The sequence below is a fragment of the Parus major genome, chromosome 4, assembly GCF_001522545.3.
Source record: "Parus major isolate Abel chromosome 4, Parus_major1.1, whole genome shotgun sequence".
NCBI lineage: Eukaryota > Metazoa > Chordata > Aves > Passeriformes > Paridae > Parus > Parus major.
The window spans coordinates 20,545,812-20,566,868 of NC_031771.1; the positions used below are offsets into that span (position 1 = coordinate 20,545,812).

Consider the following 21,057-nt stretch of genomic DNA (forward strand, 5'->3'; position numbering starts at 1 on the left):
CACGACTGGATCTAGTCCAGACTTTCCCAGTGTCTGTGTAGCTGTGTTTCCTCTGTGTGGTAGGCCAGCCCAAGTCAGAAATTTACCAAAACCACCCACACATTAGTAGTGAAAATAACCCCTGAAACAATAATAATAATAATAATAATAATAATAATAATAATAATAATAATAATAATAATAATAATAATAGTAATAGTAATAGTAATGTTGTGTCTACCTGTGTAATGATAGAAACAGGATCAGCTGAGAGGGTTCAGTTTTCCAGGTAACTCAGCTGGACTTGGTCCCCACAGTCTGCAAAGTCTTTACAGAGGTAGTTCCCTGACTGAAGTCCAGCCTCCTGCAATTTGTGGTTTGTAGTTGATTGCAAACTGTGAAGTTTTTGTCACACTAAAATGTCTATAAAGACTTCCTCTATGTGATTTTTTTTCTTCCTCTAATACTGCTTGAATTCATTCTGCAGCTTTTCCTTCAGTCCAAGCAGTCTCTTTATTTTGGACACATGTATTCCTGAAACAGATACTTAGCAAATTCATTTTGAAATCTTTAAAACCTTCACCATGTTTCACTAAAATCAGCCCCAGTGCAGTAAATTCAGGTAGAGGAGGTGAATACGGGAGTTTGGGTGGGCAGAAGCACATATCTGTGCACAAAGTGGATTGAAAAGGTTTGTTTTCTTTGAAAACTTATTTCAGAAAATTCTTTCAGTTTTTGAGTAATCCTTTTTAATGGGGAAACTCTAGCTCCTTGTGGTGGGTCTGGCCCTTATTTTGAACTTGGAAGTGCCACTTTGATTGATGTCTCCTGACTAAATTTGGTGGCCAGAGCAGCAGTGAGCTGAAGCATTGGCAGTGTCTCGTTTTGAATTTTTTTTTAGTTTTTGTTTCACTCTGCGCCCCTCCAAAAAATAAATACATGGCACAATATCGTGGAGGTGGCTAATCATACCACACCAGAACACTTGACCGCTGGGACATACCTCCCAGGTGCCTTCTGTCACTGAGGGGCTTTTCTCCACGGTCTGAGTGTGAGAGAAAACCAAACCCCAACACTCTTGGACAGCTGGAAAGGTTGGATTGCCCACTCGTTTTCTCCCCAGACCAGCCCGACAGCAGAGGGCTCTTACCGCTGGTGACGGGGCGATGCCGGCTGCGCGGGTGTGTGTTCAGGGAAGGATATGGGTGGGACCCAGGGGGCAGCGGAGCCCCGAGGCCTCAGCAGCCGGGGAGGGCCCCGCGCTTCCGCCGCGCCGCCCTCGGGCCCGACAGGGCCCCTGGGACGGGACAGAGCCCCTGGGACGGGACAGAGCCCTCGGGCCGGGACTTTGGTGGCCAGGACAGCGCAGGCAGCGGAGCCATGAGCCCGACAGGTCGGTGCGGGGAGGGTTGCGAGGGCCGGGGGGTCCCACACGGTGTCGTGTCCCGGTGCGGTGCTGGGGAGAGGAGACCCTGCCCTTGAAAGGAGCCCTCAAGTGCAGGCGGTGTCTGATGCATCTCTTACGGTCTCGCAGTACCGGAGTAGCTTTGCTGAAGGAGAGGAGATGTAGCACCAAAAAGTTAGGAAATTAAAGAATAAAAGTTGTATGAGCAATGTTAATTCGGTCCTACATGTGTATCCTCTCTGGGATAGTCTTAATTGGCTAATCATATGTTGTGTCATTAATTAAAAATTGATCATCCTCTTGCGGTCTCTCAGCTTTCCATATGGGATCCAGCCTGTAGTGCGCAGCAAAGCTGTGCTAGATTTTGCACAGGAATATTAGCTATTTGTTTATGCTTTTATTGGTGTTTATTGCAATATCTGGGCGCCTCAAAACTGTTAGTGCGTATTCTGTTGCTCCCTTGGTAGTGTTGGAACACATTATACCATTGACTGGTGGAAAAATTTGATGAAAAGTTAAAATTACTTATGAAAACCTCATGTAAATCAGAGGCAGCCCTTAATCTGAACCAGAATCCTGTGACTCCATGTCCCTGCGCACATTCTTCCCAGTCGTGTTCCCTTATTCACAGAAATACTGTCTATTTTCTGCTCCCATTTTCTTCACGTGTCACAGCAACACTTAAATCAAGACAGTGACTGCCAAGCTGGGCACTCAATTCAAAGGAAATGAAGACATGTAGCCAGATACCAGAGGTTTGACTGACTTGCTTGTGGGGAGCTCAGCTTTATCTTTGCTTCTTTTATTAGGTGGGACAATATTTTATCCTCATTTTCTGAATGAGGAATCAAGAAAGAGAAGTCTGAGGGCCTAAGCCTGCAAAAGTGACTCAATGCTTTGTTTTTCTCTTCTGATTCATCATTTTAAATGACTGCTTTGGGTGTCAAGATAGGTTTTTTACCAAAGTATTTTATATTTTGTATCATTTTATAACAGAGTAACCACATTAGTTATTAGTTATCAAGTGCAGCTTTGTAATGACATGAGCCTTGCAAGCCGTCTTTACCTATTCTCATTATATAGATAAAAACACCAGGGAAGAAAGGCAAAGTGACTTTTCCAGCTGTTTTATAATAAATTAGGTGGAGATAAAACATCAAAACTCAGAACTGCTTTGCTTCCTACCTAGGGCTGGTGGTGAAATGGGTGTGGTTATTTTACTGGTTGTTTTCTATCTATACCAAACTTTCAGTATTGCAAGCTTCTTTAAAGAAGAAAGTGGTATATATGAGCAAAACTACATTTAATAGCATTTACAAATATGCATATGCTATCCCTATTATTAGGCAAACTGGTATTTGTGGATGTGAATAGTCGGCAGGGCACTACCCTTCTAATCACAGAAGTACACTCAGTGATCATTCTGTATCAATGACAGGATACAACTGTGCATGACCTGGAGGCATATAGTTTAGAGTCTGGATCTTGGTGAATAAAGGCAGTCAAATCCTGAGTATGCATGTGAAATAGCTGGAGTAATTGCTGAGCAAACATGTAAGAACAGCAAAGAGGGATGGCTGCTTTCCCAGCTGCTCCCAGCCGGTTCCACACATTGGCAGGCGAACAAGTAACAGTAGGCTCAGCCAGTAGAGGATGCACTGGCCTTCTACTCTGGCACTGTTTGTCTCTGTCATTTTCACACATATTGCTCTGCCTAAGCCTCATCCACCTGTGACCTCCACACACAAGCCTCTCCCCTGCAGGTTTGTCACAGCATTTCTTTTATAAAAAGAGGTCTGATATGTATAGAGGTGCATAGAGGACTGTTTTCTCTGATGGAACAACATCTGTGAGGTACTGAGGCTGCCTCAGGAGGATTACCCAAGGCCTAGTCTAGCTCAAATCTGAAAGCTGTTTGGGCTGCTTCGTGGGAGAGACAGGCTTGTTACTTGCCAGGACTCTGTAGAAGACCATAACCTAGATGAACTTTTCGCAAATTCCAATAAAGCTGCTGTAGCTAGTAGAGATAAAACATCTGTAATGCATGATCTTTGATGGCATCTGCCTTCATTTGAGACAGGAGGCACTGTCAGGATAACTTCATTGCTATGCCCTGTTGGTGTCATCACTCCTCTCCACACTCGGGAATGTAATTATCTTCCTTGAGATCTTTCCTTGTGTGCCCTTTGTTTACACAGTGTACATTTCTGTGTCTTCAACTGTTTCTGGATCAATGTTTACGTAAGTGGTGTTCAGGGAGGGAATCTAGATAGTGAATGGACTCAAGTAATACTTGATTTTTGTTTTTCTCAAAAATTAGGGAGTGCTTAATTTTTAGTAGTCCATAATTTTTTAGCTCCTTCACTTTTAGGGAAAGAAGAGTTCTCAGACAATGATTTGAGTCAAAATCCAAGAGGTCTAGTGGTGTTTTGAAGCAGATTCAGTAATAACATCATAATACAAATCTTAATATTCATATTCAATATTAATCATTGAGTAATATTAATATTATTAATAATGTATTAGTAATTTGAGTATCAAAGAAACCAGAACTGAAGTACCTCAAAGCTATCATTTGCCTTAGGAAGTGTTGGGATGCTCATTCAGATTCAAAAGTTGATCCTAACAAGCTTTGTTCCTTATGTTGATCCTCTCCCCTCTCCCTTCTCTTGCAAGCAACAGTTACTCAAGTTTGCATAGAAGCAATTGACCACCCACATGAGAAAAATTTTATCACTGATATCATGAAAAAGGTGAAAGCAAGCAGAAATCTCAGTTTCCTAAAAGAAGAACATTTGTGCCCAGGGACACAAGACCCACAGTGTGATTCTTTCCCTGTCTGTATATCTCTTGAAGCTGGTCTTTCAGGATTTGATTAGTTTATATGCTCCTTTATTTGCTTGTAGGTAATAAAGAATGTTTTATTTCCTCTAACAAGCTTAAGTGCCCCAATGCATTCAGCAGCAATAGATTGTAATATAATTATATCCCCAAGGGAGGTCCAGCCATTTCTGACTATCGTTAAAAAAATAAAGTTGTCCTGACCTTTTTTATAAATCAAAATCTGACTACTGCAATGTGAACTGTGGTTTTAAAAAATCCTGTTTTATTAAATGTGAACAAAAGTAATAATTTCAGAATGGTATTGAAAATATGTTTTTGAAACCACTGTGAAGATAGGAAGGGAGTCATGAATACCAAGATTTAACTTTTAAACTGGAATCTATTTCATGTAATGATATTGATGTTCATTTAGTGTTTATTGGCTCCCTGCATTGTAAAAAAGCAAGGCTTTGTATGAATCCAAAGTGTATAATTTATGCTATCACAGGCCTGAGAGTTAAAGCAAATTGGTCTTACCATCCCAATCATTACTTTGTTTTTCAATGTTACTGTGAGCTTTAGTGTACAGTTAGATAAGAAGCATTTTACACATGTTGACATTGAGACAGTTCAAGCAGAGGTACAGCTGAGTTTGGAAAGCACCCATTTGCATTCAGATCACACACTTAACAGATGGAAAGGACTTGAAACTTTACACAGGTGTTTATAAATAGCTGCAGTCTGTGGCTAAGGTTCACTGCTGTTGCTCCTGTGTAAGAAGTAGAGAATTCATGTAAGACCATGAAGCTGAAATGCAATGTCAAGTTTCATAGTTTTTTCTCTGTACCGACTGTAAACTTACTTCAAGTGAGTTGCTTAATCCTGCAGGTTTTCATAGCTGAAAAAATGTATGGCTGTGTCTGGTCTTTCTGCTGGAGTGTACCACAGCTTCTGTCCAGCCCTGCATCCTTGGGTTTCCTTTCTGAAGAAGCCAACATCATAAGAGAGGCTTTCCTCGTTGTCAGAGTTTTGCCCCGACACCAAGTTAAAATGCAACTGAATAGAGCAGCAAGGTCTAAGAGCAAACACCTGGTCCTAGATCCCTTACTCTAGACATGCATGAAAGAGTTTCCTTACAAGAAATAATGTCAGACTAAAAGATAAGCAATCCCCCGTCCCCAAACCTGATTGAGATCCTGTCACGTTCAGTTCATACCTAAATGTGCTTTATCCTCTACATTTCTCAGCATTTGGGGCATGAATGTGTTGCGTCTCTCAAACAAAGCAAGGTATTTTCCTGTCAAAATATAATGAAGTAATGGTATTTTCACTCACTATTTATTGTTATACTCGCTTCCAATCAAAAAAAAACCCCAAAGCCCAAACCCAAAAAGAAATAATATTTTTTTTGAGTTGTTTAGTTGTTGTCTCTACACGGCGAGTGTTAAGTCATGAAGGATAAATATTTCAAGTTTGTTTACTCTAGTCAGTAAAAAGTGGTGTTTGTCTCTCTGTTTGTTTTTAATATGAGATTAGAGGTGCAATTGAAATAGAATTATTTAATTTTTAAAATTATTTATTTATTTATTTTCTTGTGGAAAATCTAAAAAATTCTAGAAGCTTTGGGAAAATGGAACAATGAATAGAATGACATTTATGAATTAAACTTTAAAGAAATAAGGTAATATATGCTAAATATATTGTCATATAGTGTACCCTCTGGTTTTCATAATTTTAATTTATTTGTGAAATATTTACAGTTTAAATAGCTGAAAGGAAAAAAATTACAGTATGCCTGGAATGAATTGAACATGGACAATTTTTAGTCATTTGGAGACTGAAAATAAAAGCCTTCATGCTAAGCAGTGCTGTGTTCTCTGTAAAAATGAAAGGCTAAATACAGTACAGGCTTCAAAGCAGTTTAATGCTAATATCTAGTGAGCACTAAATGAAAACAAGCAGTGCTTTAATCAGAAGCCACAAGTGTCATGTTCCTCTGATTTATTAAAATTTGTGATTGAAAAGACTTGGGCACTTGCTTTTTGTTGAATTATTATATGCATGGTCAGAAATAAATTTCTTTAATTAACAGAACTATATTAACAGCAGGAAAAACAGATATCTTCTGAGTTTGATTAAGTTCCCTTTAAAAATATTAAATACTGTTGGAAACTAGTAAATATGCACTATTCATATAAAACACTTCAAGATAAAGTGATCTTCCTAAGGAATTTTGTTACTAAGATTGTTTTGCAATGTTTGCAGCAGCATTCCTGTAATTCAGTTGTGACTGCAGTGTGTAGTGCTGGCCAGGAGTGTGCTTGAGATGATGTATAAAAACTCCCAAGAAGGTGGCCAGTGTATCTCATGTTGTTCAAGCAGACCATGTCTGCTAGAACAACTTGTTCCCATTGTAAATTCAGTATAGAGTAGCATTTTAAGAGGGGAAAAAAACAAGTCCTCTCAAAAATTACTATTTGATCATTATTTTTCAATTGTGTTTTGTTTGAGGGAACTGAAATAAACAATCCTTGTGAGTTATAGTCTCCATTCAAAGTGAGGGAAGGTAAGAGCCCACATGCAGAAAGAGCAGGGGCTGGAGAGGTGGCCTAGTGAGCCCTTCCAGGAATTGGTTAGAAAAGCATCTCAGGTACATAAAAGATATGAAAGAAGGGATGAAGGAAAAGTAAAGGTACAAACAAGGATAATGGCTCAGGTTTGACACCCCCCGATGGCAAAACGTGCAGGCAGCACCCCAGGACCAAAGGGAAGGGGGCAGCCACCAGAACAGCAATTGGGAAGAGATCAATGAGTCATTCGTAAAAAAAAAGAAGATTAGAAATGGATTGTGGAGCGTGTCGGGATCTGCTGTTGTGCTGGGGGCTCACCACACTAGAGCCCTTGCTGAACAGAGAAACGTGCTTCCTAGTAGACATGGGAACTTCTCTATCTGATTTGAATTTCATGCCAAAGGGGGAACAATTGTTCAAATATTCTTTTATTAAGTGGGAAGGATGAGCAGGTACATTTTATTCAAACACTATTGGTGAATGTGTGTGTGTTTTATCGTAATAGCTGCCTTTGCCCATTCCCTTCAAACACATTCTACAGGGTTGGGAGAGGCCAGGGACAATGAGACATGAACAGAAAGTTGGCTTGTGTTCCCCAAGTTGTTTTATACTTTTTCTCTGTGTAATAGTATTCATTACTTTGGGGGATTTTTTAACCCAGGAGCTCTAGTGGAGTAATATGAACTGTCATTGTCTACTTTATTCCCTGTATTTACTTGCCACTCCTGGTGCAGGGACCAGATGTGGAAAAGTCAGGATGGGCTGTTTCAAGTGCTCCTGGTTGTTAGAAAAGGTTAAGTTAATAATAATAAGGGTTTGTAAAGACAAATTGAGAAATAAGAAGAGGAGGGATTGGGAGGGAAGATCATGTCTCTACAATTTGATGGGTGAAGGTGTGGGTGTTGAAATGAGTGTTAATGTCTCTACCAACTCTGGGCAGCAGGTTTGTTGCACACCCCAGAGAGCTTGGCTCCTGAAACAGAGGAGGGGCTGCACAAGCCTGAACTACTGAACTTTGGGGTGAAATAGTAGGTTCAAGGGGGGGAATATGAGCTAGGTGGTTTGGGAAGGCTGTACCTTCCCAGTGCCTCAGCCAGTGGGGAAGGAAAGGGGGCAAGGTGTGGCTGGGAGTTTAGGATAAAAGGAGGCTGTGCCCTCTAAAACCTTGAGAGGGAAAACCTCGTGGGCCTGTGCCCCACTGGAATCTCTCCCTTTATTTGTTTATTCAAATAAAGTTGCAGGACTCCTCTGTCACCTTTTTGGACATAAAATTCTGGCACTTGTGGATTTTCCTGACAAAAGCAAGGCCTTCAAGTAAGTCAGGTAGACCCCAACATCTTTATGAGTGTCTAAATGATTCTATCTCCATCCAAAAAGTAAACTCTAGCAGCTTAATCTTACTTTAAGTATCTAAAGGTAATTTGCATTTCAAATTCATCTGAGTCTTTTAAACAGTGTTTTTTAAAGGTAGGCAGATATTATGAGAAAACTTTATAAAGATTTAATCAAATAATAGAAGCGGTCTTACTTGGAAAGGATGTTCCGTAGTATCTGGAAAATCTAATAAAAATGCACAAAACTCAATATACCTTTTTTCCTCCACCCCCCTGAGATGTCTATTTGTAGATATTTCACTGAGTCTCTGGTTATGTAGACTCCTACCTGTAAACACAGAAAGATAATTCCCCAGCCTGGTGTGTATTAAATAGAGTCAGAATAACTCTATTTAATCAATGAAGTCTTGTTGCTGTGCACTAGCAAAGGAAATTTTGCCAGTGTTTTTAATCAAAACTTTAAGGTTCTTATACATGCATTCTGGTCTTGTAACACAGTAATCTTATCATTAAAACTTGAAAATTTGTTTCTTTCCCTTATCAATTCTTTTCCCTTTTCAAGATTAGCTATTTTAGAAGAGGCCAAATCTAACTTGGCCTTGAATGAAATAGTTTGTAGTGATTGAATTGGGAAAAATGTATTTTTCAGTGGAAGTTTAGGCCGGATCCTACATTTAGCAGTTTGGAAACAGAATAATTTTCTGCTTAAAGCATACATTCAGGACAGTTTCATTTTAATTTTCTGCTAGTGTTCTTGCCAAGCTATTGTCAGTTGGTTTTCTAAGAGAGTTTAAAAACAGCTATGTTTCATTGGCAAACTTACAGCCTGTATTTCAAAACTGATGCTTATAGAATTAATTAAAATGGCAAGCCATGTTTCTATAACTTAGCTTGCAAATATATAAAGTATACCATAGTTTTTGTACTCCCACATTATGTTAAGTCCATGCTCATTTAGAATGGCATGTATAATAATGAATATAACTCATTTTGAACACAACCATGCCTTAAATAACATAGTTAAAAGGCAGAACTATCCTTTCAAACTGTGACAACTCATTCATTGGGTGTAACACTTTGAGACTTTTATGAAAAGATAGTCCTTTTTATCAGAAATCAAGGGTTGAACATTAACTTAAAATATTATAAAAGTCAATTACACTATTTTATTTCTATCACCACAATTATGCCACAGATGAGCATTGCAACATTTGAATTGCCAAATATACATGCTCTCCCCTAAACAAGGTTTTGCTTAATAAGTGAAGAAGTTTTCACTCTTTTGTACCAAAAAAATTTTCCAGTGTTGAATAAATGGTAGTTCAGCATCTAAGTCTTTATTAAAGTAGTAGAAGTCTTCAGAGGAGTGTTTCCAAACTTAAGTTCCTCTACTTTTATAGGTTTTTATTTCTTACTGAAAGACCAGAATCAAAAGTCTCTCAAGCGGTATAAGGACTGTCAATTTTTGAGATTGACTCTTGAACATGTTTTGTTTGTGGTTATTTCTCTTGGTATATTGCTAAAATATGGATCACTGAATTTTGATATCATAATAAGCATTTAATTTAAGAAATGTTTCACTTTACTGTGGTCCTGGTTAGCCAGGCCAGGTACTTGTAAGTGCATTAAACACTACAGGAGCATATGGCACTGCAATCTGTACCAGCTATAGATTCAGTAAAAGTGGCTATGTTCAAAAGTGTCTCTTGAGGCACCTGCTTTGGCACAAGTGTGCTCGAGAGAGTGGGAGCTCAGCTTCATGCTCATGTTAGTGTACTCTAGCACTGAGTGGATGTGGTCAGGGAGCACTCTAAGGACTCAGTTTCCTAATGCTGCAAGGTTATTTCCGTGTTGGTAAGTAGCGTTCTTTACTAAACAGGATGTGCGGAGTGCAGCAGTAGGGCCTGAGACACGTGCAGGATATGCTGAAGAGAGTTTATTTTAGACTTGCTCCAATCTGGTCCTATGGCTTTCACAGGCAGTGCATATTAGGTATGATTCTAAATATTTGAGATGTTTGTGCAGTTATAACATTAATCTGCAGTAAATGGAAAATGGAGCATGGGCAGAATAAACTCCAGAGGAGGAAAATTAAAACTGCACATTGTGTTCCATACCTTTACCAAATGTGCAAGTAGTTATTGCTTAGCAGCTGGCACTCAGCAACATGTTAAACTGTGGGATCCTGAGGAGTCTTACATTAGACACTGATAAAATCCAAGTACAATGATGATGGTAATAGACCTATGACAGCATCAGCCTGTTCTATTTTAAGATTTTTCTATTTCTGAATGTTCAAGAGGAAAGTAAAAATTTAGTTATACAGATCTGGTCAAATAACAAGGGACTTGATGTAAAAATCAGGATGCCTCATAATACTTCAATCCTGGCCTGTCTACCTCAAGCTTCTGAATTTTACTGTGTTTGAACTACACAGGTGCTCTGATTGTAGTGACATAAGGTTTAATTTGGTCTCAAAAACGGTTCAGGAGAGATTGTTTTCATTTTCTTTTCTGTACCTTTCTAGATAGAAATGAATGATAGTGTGCTTGAAAAGGTGAAAGGACTGGTGAGATTCTTTTCTTCCAGTGTACATAATTGTGTAGACATACTTTTCCTGTTTCTGTCCCACAGTGAGGCTATACTGCAACAAGAGCAATGTATGGCAGGTATGTATATATCACATGGTAAATCTGTTTACAAGAACCTCAACATATAGAATTGGTTTATTTCCAGGAAGCATCCTTGTGGTCTAAAGCAGTAGCAGTTTAACAAAATCTTTCTGCAAGGTCTCCCCACTAGAGGAGGACCCAAAATTGTCACCCAGCTAACTCCAATTTGTTCTTATTTTAGGACCAGTAATAATTGTGAATTTGAAATAAGTTTGTGAACCTTATACTGAGGAGATATTATTATTGGAAAAATGTCATTTGAATTTCATGCAAGCTGTAGCAGTATTCGGGCATCACAGTAGATTTTGCAGGGCTGTGGTTGAATTTGTGAAGGCAGGTTGGAATTCATTTAACTAAGCTGTTTTCATTATCTGATGGACAGAAATAAAAATAGGTTCTTATATATCTAGTCTGTAGAATCTTTGTCTTAAGGCAGTTGGGAGGAAGCAGAGCTGGGTTTAATATAGAGAAGTCAGCCTTCCACTGAAGTTGTTTCTGAGTGTTTTATTTAGTTCGGTTTCTAATTCACTGTTAGCTCTGTCATTGCTCATTTTATGAAGCTGCACATTTATGTAATGATTTTCTACTTCATTTACTTCCTTCTGTGTCCAGCATTAGCATGAATGCTGTTAAAAAGGTCAAAACAAAAATATAAAGTGGTTGTCCAACACTGATCAGAGATTTGGGTTGTTCTGTTGTTATTGTTTGGGTGTTTTTAGTGACTGTCATGTTTGTCAGAAAGGGAGGAGAGAAACGAGCTGAAACTGGAGGACAATTTCTTCTATAGCCTCATAACTTGAACATGCTATACATCAAACAAAAACAGCTTCTCACATTTACTTAAATTTCTGGATGAATGCTCAAGTAAATGAGATGTGTTAAAAAATGGATTTAAAGTCAGACTGCAAAAGCTGGAGAAGATCAAGCCATCTAATTTGTGGGATCTCAGAAGCCCTCCCTCAGTACTCTGCTGACTTGTGGCAAAGAAGTAGGTTTAGAAACCCAAGAAGTACGGATGATACACTGGAACAGCTTGCCAGAGAAGCTGTTGATGCCCCATAAAACATTCATAAACATTCAGAGCCGTGTTGGATGGGCCTCTGAACAACATGGTCTAGTGGAAGGTATCTCTGCTCATGGCAGGGACTAGAAATTAGATGGTCTTTAAAGGGTCGCTCCCAACCCAAACCAGCATTCTATGACTGCTCTGAGAGAGTTCAGACAGATTTCTACAGATTTCTAGTGTCAGTAGTAATCTGTAATTAAGGAATTGTTGGGATGTCATCTATGGTTAATTCAGTAATCTGTAATTAAGGAATTGTTGGGATGTCATCTATGGTTAATTCAGTGTATTTGATCACACTACAAATACAGGGAACACAGAAATCTTTGAGCATAAATTGCAATAAGTGGTGCTATTTATTGATAAACATTGCCTGATGATCAGTGTCTGTCAGTTCCCTGGCACACAAATTAGACTATGTAACGTGTAAGACACTTCTTGTTTTGTAAATCAGTTGCTACAGTGTGACCTTACCAGACCATAGCTGTTGGAATCACAGCAAGTTATCCAAAATGTTATGTCTTGCAAGATCGGTGGTTTTTGTTTTGTTGTCTAAATACTATTTTCTGAGATATCTTCACTTGTGATAGAGGTAAATGTATTGAATTTCATGGGAATGTTTCCCCTAAATAATATCTGGAGAACATGTATTCCCTTATTTGTTTCCTATTTTGAAGAAATTACAGTTAAGAATTTGTGAGAAATTGAAGTAACAATGGAATCAAAGGGGACAGAGGAAATAAGCAAGAGAGGGCAAAATAACTTTGAATTTAAGTGAGTAGGATTTAAATGTGATCATAAATCCAAAATTGCCTGCACTAAGTCAGGATGGGAACATCTAAAGAGATCCTGATAAGGGAAACACTGGCAATTAAAAAAAAAAATCAAATAAAGAAGAGAATGCTTTGGTCTCCCCTAACAGGACATTTTGAAATTTATTTATTTTTTTATATTTAATGGTTGTAAAACCGTAGTTATAATGCTAGTGTAAGGGAAATCTTCAGGTGGCGGCTGTTTCTGGTCGCAATAGCATCTGTTAATGCAAACTTGATACAGATTCTAGTTTTACAGACTTTGAAGACTTGTTCAGGTTTTCATGTGACCTTAAAGACTTGTTCCACAGCAGTCATAAAAAAGTAGTGTATTACTGCAGCTCTTCATGCTGTCATTATAGTATATTTTTCTCTTCATGATTTGTTCATGTCTAAATAATTTCTGAATTACCTGGTTGTTTTGCACTAAAATCTACTGAAGGTGTGATTTGCTCTCAAGGAAGTGGCTATAATGACAGAAAATTCTGCCTCACTGCAATTGTGATAAAAGACAAGGTCTACTTTAAGAGAGAAATGAGTTTTGACCTCTATATCTCATGTTTGTGTTTAGCCTTGTTCATTAAAAATGAAAGCACCTGTCCATCAGTAGGTATTCAGCTGTAAGGATTCGTGGGACAGACCAGAGACAGAGGCCTAAACCAGGTAATGAGGACATATTTCTTAATGACAAACAGCTTTTTGGGAATAATGTTAGCTTTGTCATGTTTGATAGTCAGGTATCTTTCTGGTCTACCTGTGCCAGGTCAATGCTGTGGAAATACATCCCAGAAATTTATTTGGTTCCATGTTCCCATTGTTACTGTAGGGGAAGATCAATGGAATTTGTTTACAGGGAAAACCAACTAGATCAAGTGTAAATTGATGTCATTTGTACAAAACTTGTTCTTCTCTGTAGAACCTAATTTTGCCCATTCCAGACCTCACTAAGCTTAGTAAGAAGGAAGAAGACATGAGGCTCTATTTTACACAGATAGAGCAAGTATTTGTTTTCACCTAAAATTTAGCAATTACCAACAGAAGGTACATAAATTATGAAAATGTTCTTATTACATGCTAGTTAAATAGGCGTTTGAGAGTAGAAGTGCCATTGCTGGTTGATACAGTGAGGGCAGGGATGCCCTGTGTTTTAGGATAATTGTTTTAATTGAAACAGGTGTACCACAGCCCTGCAGCAATTTCGCTACTTTGTGATTTCTAAAGTTTACAAGTGGCTTTTATACTTTTCATTTCCTTTACTGGAACACCTCAGAGAAGCAACATGAACTGCCTTGAAAACATTTTCCATTATCTGCAAGTAGTTCTAAAGTGCTTTCTGCTGTCCTTCCCGTGTTGAATGCATTTTGGCTTGCTTAAGGGATTTGCCTTGCAGAATTCCAGCAACCAAGAGCTGGAGGTGCATTTTGAGACACATTTACTGGATGTGTGTGAGGTGTGCTGACTGGGAAAATCAATTCCTTCTGGATGGGTGAGGGGCAGTTTGTTATGGTAAGGCCATTTATTAGCGCTGAATTAAATGTTTTCATTCTGTTTCCAAATGTTAGATTTCAGGGGTTGTTGAAGTGTTAGTGAGACTTTTTCCAGTTTTTATCATATCACTCTTAGTGATCAGGGCAAGCAGTGAGAAGAGATGAATGGCTGAATCTTTGTCAAAAGATTGCCAAGGGGCCAAGAGACTAAAAATCTTTAGATTCTAGTCTCATTTGAACTAGTATATATGCTTGTCATTCTTTTCCTACATACAGCCCTGATGGAAATGAATCTTTTTGAAATTAGAAGAAAAGTTTTGAAAATCTCTGAGCAAAGAGGTGATTCTGAGTTATTTTAGGCTTCCATTTCTCATTTATTTTTTTTTCATTGTGTCATGACTCTTAATTATATCCATAGTTTCATCCTATAGGCTGAAGTAGGGGAGTGAAGTCAACTTGTAAAGTCTTAAATAGCTGTATCCTGGCACTGCTTGCCTGGAAAATAAAATACTGCTTCTGTTTGTGTAAGGTTTTAGCATGAAAAGGTATGGTAATCCAGGAGAGTGTAATCTGCTATTCACAGAAGAATTAAAGATGCAATGGATGTTATTCCATATCACTTATGTTGCCCAAATTTTTCATCAATATATTATGAGAAAGTAAGCAAGAACTTCTGTGCCTTTCCACTTCTCCTTTGAGATATTTAACTATTGTACTTATTTTAACAAATTTTTGCTGATAGACAGTAGTTCATTGCATGCAAACAGAGTCCATATATTTCTTTCCCAAATGTCTTTCCTTTTAAGATTTGCTGTTTTTTAAAAAATCAACCAACCTTCCATTCCCCAAGTGTGGATGTCTGTGATGGGAAGAAATAAAAGGGACACATTTTGTGTTTTGTCTAGCAGTTGATCCTGTCCTTTCTCAGCACAGTGGTGGAGAAAAGTTTGAGAGGGTGTTTTCTTCACACAGGTATTGAAGGCTGATGGGATTGAGGATTGCAAACAGACTTGCATGACATTTTTATTAGGTCTGACTGTGGCAGGCTTGGTATGTGATTAAAGGAGTTCCTGGCTGAGTGAACAGCAGGGAATTCCATTGTTAGGCTCCAATACCCTAACTGGAAAAGGCTCTGGACAACCCTGAGAAATATGGTGATCCATGTTTCCATTAAAATTTGGGTAAAAGTTGATGTTCAAGCCTGACTTTTTTTTCCACCAAAACATCTTAAGGTAGTGGGACCGTAGACCCGATTTTTAAACCCTATCCTAATTGTAATCACCCATATTTAAGTCAAATGAAGTATGTTAGTGCTGAATTTTTGGAAACAACTGTGGTAAAATGCAGGCCAAAGATGTCTAGAAGTAAAGCATTTCGCCTACAAACCTTTAAAAACTCCTACAAACCTAAAAGGCCTTAAGAAAGATAGAGGATGAGCTGATACCTGTGCAGTGTTATTCTCAAAGATGAGTGTTACCGCGTGCTTCTTAGTTATTTCTAAGCACACAGAAATTATCTTTCACAAGATTGCAAGGTTCTTAAATTGAGAATCAGTTAAAGAAAAGCTACCAGACCCCAATTTTCAATTTGTTTTCTTTGCCATCCTGGTGTGTTTGGTGCATTGCAGAGTTCTTGAGGTTTACTCTTAACTCTCTGATTCACTTGCTTTTTTTTTCCCCTCTTCCCCTACTATGTCTTATAATTCCTGCCATAAAAGACATGCTATTTTGCCTTATATACACATGTTCTTGATTCCTTGGTCACAGTAGTCTCATAGGATCTAGCAGATTTTTTCAAAGAGCTCTTCAGTTGACATGAGGTGTGCTTTCTTGGGCTGAGATATCCTTTCTTGGCCAACCATACACCAGTAGCTAGAGAAGAGTTTTGCTTGTCAGAAGAGCCCCTTTCAGGTTATGGATGACTGCATAAATTCTCTTACTGTTTCTTGGTGCTGAACTAATAATACATTTTATTTCTACCTTTGAGTCAGTTTCCAAGTAGGAGCAGATGAAGCACAGCTTAATTTTGTCAGGATATGATAGTTTCTATTACATTAACTTTCAAGGGAACAAAATTAATCTCAACTTACATTATATTTCAAGTGCTGTTAATTCAAAGAATTATTCACTAGGAGATGAAAATAATGAAGGGGTAAAAACTCTGGCTGAAAAGTTGAGCGTTGTTACTGTATATTCAGTACTGGGTAGTGCTGCATTAGAGCAAGACTTGATCTTTTTAATGTTTCAGGTTAAAATAATACTTTTCTGAAGGCAGAGTTTTGTTGGGCTTTAATTTTCAAGTAAGCTGCCTGCATATGCATCTTAGTAGAATTTCTGAAGGCAAAAACATTGTATGACAGAAAAAAGCTACTAGTATATAGAGTAGATTTTTGATAGGGGACATTGTAGCTATTTGTAGGGTAAACTTTGTCTCCAAATTTCAATTCAGGCAAGCATTTCAAAATAGTGATATTTCACCTTTTAGTACAATTTGGGGAACGTAAAATGTGAGCCTTACATTCCTGCTTATAACTGAAGTTATCTCTTGGTACAGAAGGCAGATCAATGTCAGAAAAAAAATAAAATGCAAGCTTATAATTCATAACATACCCACATTTGGTTCCCCATAGGTAACTTGATAGCACTTGCTGCTTCCTTCAATAAACATTGCACCAAACTGCAGTATGAAAACCCTTGCTCAACAGCATGGCTCTTCCCTCTGTACATAGAAAAGACAAATTAAATAGGGGAACTATATTGCATTAGAGCTTTATGAGACGGTGTTGCAGAGCCTTTATTCCATCAAGTGTGGTGTTAGATATATTTCACTCCCCTTTCTTATACAAACAAAGCTTTCTTTCTCATATATAAAAATCAATAGAGTTAAGAAGAAATGCAGTTGAGCCTTCAATAAACATCATAAAACCCCTTTCTCATTCCTGCTTAGCTAAGATCAAAGCTTCAGACTGGTGCAGATATTCCATATGGAAGTGGAATTACTTTATGTCTTCTTTTATCCTTTCAATGCATGTTTCTCACTTTTATCTTTAGTGTTTCTTGAGTACTCAAGCATTGGACTTTCCATTTGAGCAGGGGTGAATGAATGTGAAATTCTTTTTTTATGAGCCCATGTGCATACCCAAGGTTATTTTTCTCTTCCCATGCACTGTATAAGGAACCCTTACCCTGTGTGCAGTTCTGGTTTTCTCAGAAAGTATTTTGAAAAGGCAGGAGGGTTCACAAAAGTGCAGAAAAAAAATTAGGAGTTCTATAATGTCTTCATTGTAGCAGGAGGATTATTAATCCCAGTTTACAAACTGTAATGAAGGCAAGGCAAAGAGTCACTTAATGGGAATCTTTTAGATTCCCATCTTTAAGACCTTAGGGGACAGATTTCTGAGAGCAGAAGAATAGATGCTGCTTTAGGATTGCAGAAAAATATGAAATAATATTACAGCTAGAAGTTAGAACTAAGTAAATTCCAACGAAGTGTAAAGAATTAATTCTTAAATTTTCCTTATGGTGTAAATATTGTCTTTATATCCATATTTTTAAAGAACCACTACAGTACTTTTAGTTAATAGGTGTCGCACTGTATTAGGAACTGTGATGACACAGACTCTCCAGCCTTAGTTGCAAAAGAGAGCAAGTTTTATTCTTCCAGATCTTCTTTTAAAGACAAAACTGAGAAGGTCCAAAAAGGTAAAACTGTCACTGGCCATGAAACCAACACATCACCATCATTGGACAGTTAGGAACAACACCCTTGACCTTTTCTTACAGGCAAACAGCAAGGGGACAAACAACACCTGCAAAGGTTGTTTTCCTTCTCTACAGACTGTTTGGATTCCTCCTTGTGATTTCTCAGACCAGAGTGAGAGAGTTGTGTATTTGACTTTCTCACAGGCTTGAGCTAGTGCCTGAAGCCTAAAAATTTCTTATTTGACCACTGTCAGTCCCCACAAGTAAGGACTGAAAATAGAAGGTACATGCTTGTTCCATTTTCTGTGATATGAAACTGTGGTCAGACTGAAAGAGCTTCTGGCTTTACAGCACTGTTAATACAGTTTCTTCTTTTGAAACTGTGCAGCAATTAATAGCTTTTCTTTCTACTTCGTGCATGTCTGTCTGAATGTTATGGAAGATCAGATGAGATTCTGAAAATGACATTTCAGCAATTGGATTTTTTTTATCCCAGCATCATAAAGCAAACAATTCTGCTCTGAGTTAAATGAGAAATACACTGCTATTTTTTTTACTATTAACCTTCAGAATTCCATCAGAAATGGGTATTTTTCAGATTATTTTTACCATGGGAAGTACAGTAATCACTTCTCCAAATACATTTTGACAAATGATTCCCTGCTCTAATGTACTGGTAAGAGTTAGTTAACTTGAAATATTGTCACCTGCTACCATGTTGAGCATGACCTTTTATGTTTTCCTGTGACAGAAAACTTTGTGAGAGGGTGAGCATTCACAAATCTTGAAAAGATGGCACCTGTCCTCCAAGCAGTTTGTGAACATATAGTGAACTCAAGTTCACTAAACGATAGTGTCCCTATTCTACAATCAATCAGCTTTTTCTGGGTAAACTTTGTTTCGAGTATCTCCAGAGTAAAGAATGGATGAACAAAGTGTAGAAAAATTTCTTATAAAGGAAGGGAGGACAAATATTTTAAGCATTAATCCTGGACTAGTGATATAGGTTCCATTTCTTCTTTTATACGTGGACTTATGTGGGATCCTTGACAAGTTTTTTATTCTCCTTAGCTACAACTGTACAGTGCATCCCACTACCTACATCCTTTGTGTGCCCCGAAAACATTCTAACTCTGTGTACACCCCCTGTTTCCATGTCTCCTGATCCTCACAGTGCAGCTTTGTCACTCTAAGGAGCTGTGGTGAGCTACAGGCAAGTGTCAGTCAGGGTGCCTGACCCTGACCAGCAGGCAGACACCGTGAGCTACGGGTAGAGGTGAAGTGCAGAAGCTGTGGCTGTTCCTCAGCCTCACATTGTTGTTCCACAGGGCTGTGATTGTGAACTACTCTGGGACTATTAAGCTACCCTGGTTTGATGTATGTTGTTACTGTGTTGCTCATCAAATCACAGTTTTTAATGGTTTCACACAACCACAAAATGACTGAGGTTAGATGGGATATCTGGGAGCTCTCTTGTACATCTAGAGCCAGGACCATATCCAACACCTTTTGAGTAGCTCCAAGGAGACAAATTCCACACCTCTCCAGGCAACCTGTGCTAGTGCTCACACTAAAAAAAAATGCATTTCCCAATGCACAAGGCAGCCTCTTGTGTTTAAGCTTGTGTCTGTTGCCTCTGTCTCGAACTGTCACCCTAGTAACGCTGTGGAAGAGTATTAGTTTTCTTGCTAGCATCATGTTTTACATCTTAAAGGGAAAGAGAACTAAAAAAATACAGTTCTATGTTTATTTTTGTCAGGTCTCAAGCAATTTTCTTAGAATAAGGACAGTAAAGAAAGATCATGAATTACTGTCCTAACACCATGCTGAAAAAATATCCTAAACATACCAATTAATTTTCTAATCAAGTCTGATCATGTTCATGTGTTCAAATATATAGTCTTTACTTCTGTCATTAAAAGCTAAGTGTTCAGTTTTTAATACTATCACCCATTTGTTAAGACTCTAGGAGTGAGCAGAATTGTGTGAATGCACTCTGCTTCCTACACTGCAGTTTCAATATTTATTTTGAAATATTAGTTATTCCAAACATAATATCCTGAGCTATTTTTCCAGTATTTCTGTGGATAATCTTTTTATCTTGGTCGTAGAAATAAGGAGATAGTTGTCATCTCAAGGTGATGAGCTGATTTCTGCTGAAGGTAATTTCTTGAGCACCTCAAGTTTTTACTAGGGGTGGGAAACAAACAATCTGTCTTCTGATATTTGTAACGGATTTAAAACACATTTGATTTTATTTTTTTTTTATGTTTTCTTTAGAAACTACAAAGGATATCCTTGTGATATATGAACAAGAAGCAGAAGAGTGGGCTCTGTACTTAAAATCTCTTTTTGGACTCATAGCGAACGAAGAAGGAATCTTACTCTGCGATCTAGAGAATTCATCTTTCAAGCACCAGGAGCTACTCTGTTTACCAGCTTATAAGTGTAAACTCCTGATACTCTCATGTGGACTTCTTAACTGCCTGAATCAAAAGAGAAGTTATTTTCTGGAACAAGTTCTAAAACCTCCGGATAATGTGGTAATTCTGCGTTGCGGAGTGGAGAATTCAGAGATCCTTTATGAGATACTGACCTTAGCTGGAGGCAGCAAAGAGATTTCTACTGATCAGAAACCTGAGGAATATATTTCTGTTGTTAAAGAAATTATTCAACCAGGTAATATACTACTGCTTGTTTGTACTCCTTAGGTCTCTTACCTCTTCTCAGCACTTGCTATTAAGGCAAGATTTTGTCTACCAAGCAGAATATTGTGCTTCTGTCTTTGTTAAATGCAAGGTGCCATTTTATTGGAATGGGAGCTTGTGCTTGAGGAAGACATCCTGCAGTTCAGGATTTTTACTCAGAGCTTAACCTAGTGCTGGATGCACATGAGTAACCAAGAATATTCTTTTGAACACTGGGGTAGAGCGACCCCATCTGAATGAGTGGCCTAGCTGGATGTCCCTGCTGCCTTGTGCTTAAGCAGGTAAGTGTAAGTATACTATAGGGCTTTAAAACCTGCCCAGAAAATGTATACACACAGTCTGCTAATCTATGAGATCAGCATTTTCAAAAGAACATTTTAGACTCTTCCTCCCCAGCCATCTTCTCTTCAGTACTGAATAACCTTTTTGTCAGTACATATCTCAGACTTGATGATTTGGGCTCATTACAGTTGTCTGTTTTGGTTTCAGAAGGTAATGTTTGC

General features: G+C 38.2%; 1 protein-coding gene across 7 annotated transcripts in view; it reads left to right on the plus strand.

Annotated features, from left to right (window-relative positions):
* The first annotated feature begins 1,144 nt into the window (after positions 1–1,144).
* The window catches only part of BANK1 (B cell scaffold protein with ankyrin repeats 1), a 133,718-nt gene continuing 113,805 nt past the window's right edge, over positions 1,145–21,057 (plus strand). For all 7 annotated transcript variants that reach the window (XM_033513641.1, XM_033513640.1, XM_033513646.1 and 4 more), the window contains exons 1-2: positions 1,145–1,372; positions 20,127–20,525. In XM_033513641.1, the coding sequence (XP_033369532.1) occupies positions 1,360–1,372; positions 20,127–20,525 (412 nt within the window). In that variant the 5' untranslated portion in view covers positions 1,145–1,359. The remainder of the gene's footprint in view (positions 1,373–20,126; positions 20,526–21,057) is intronic.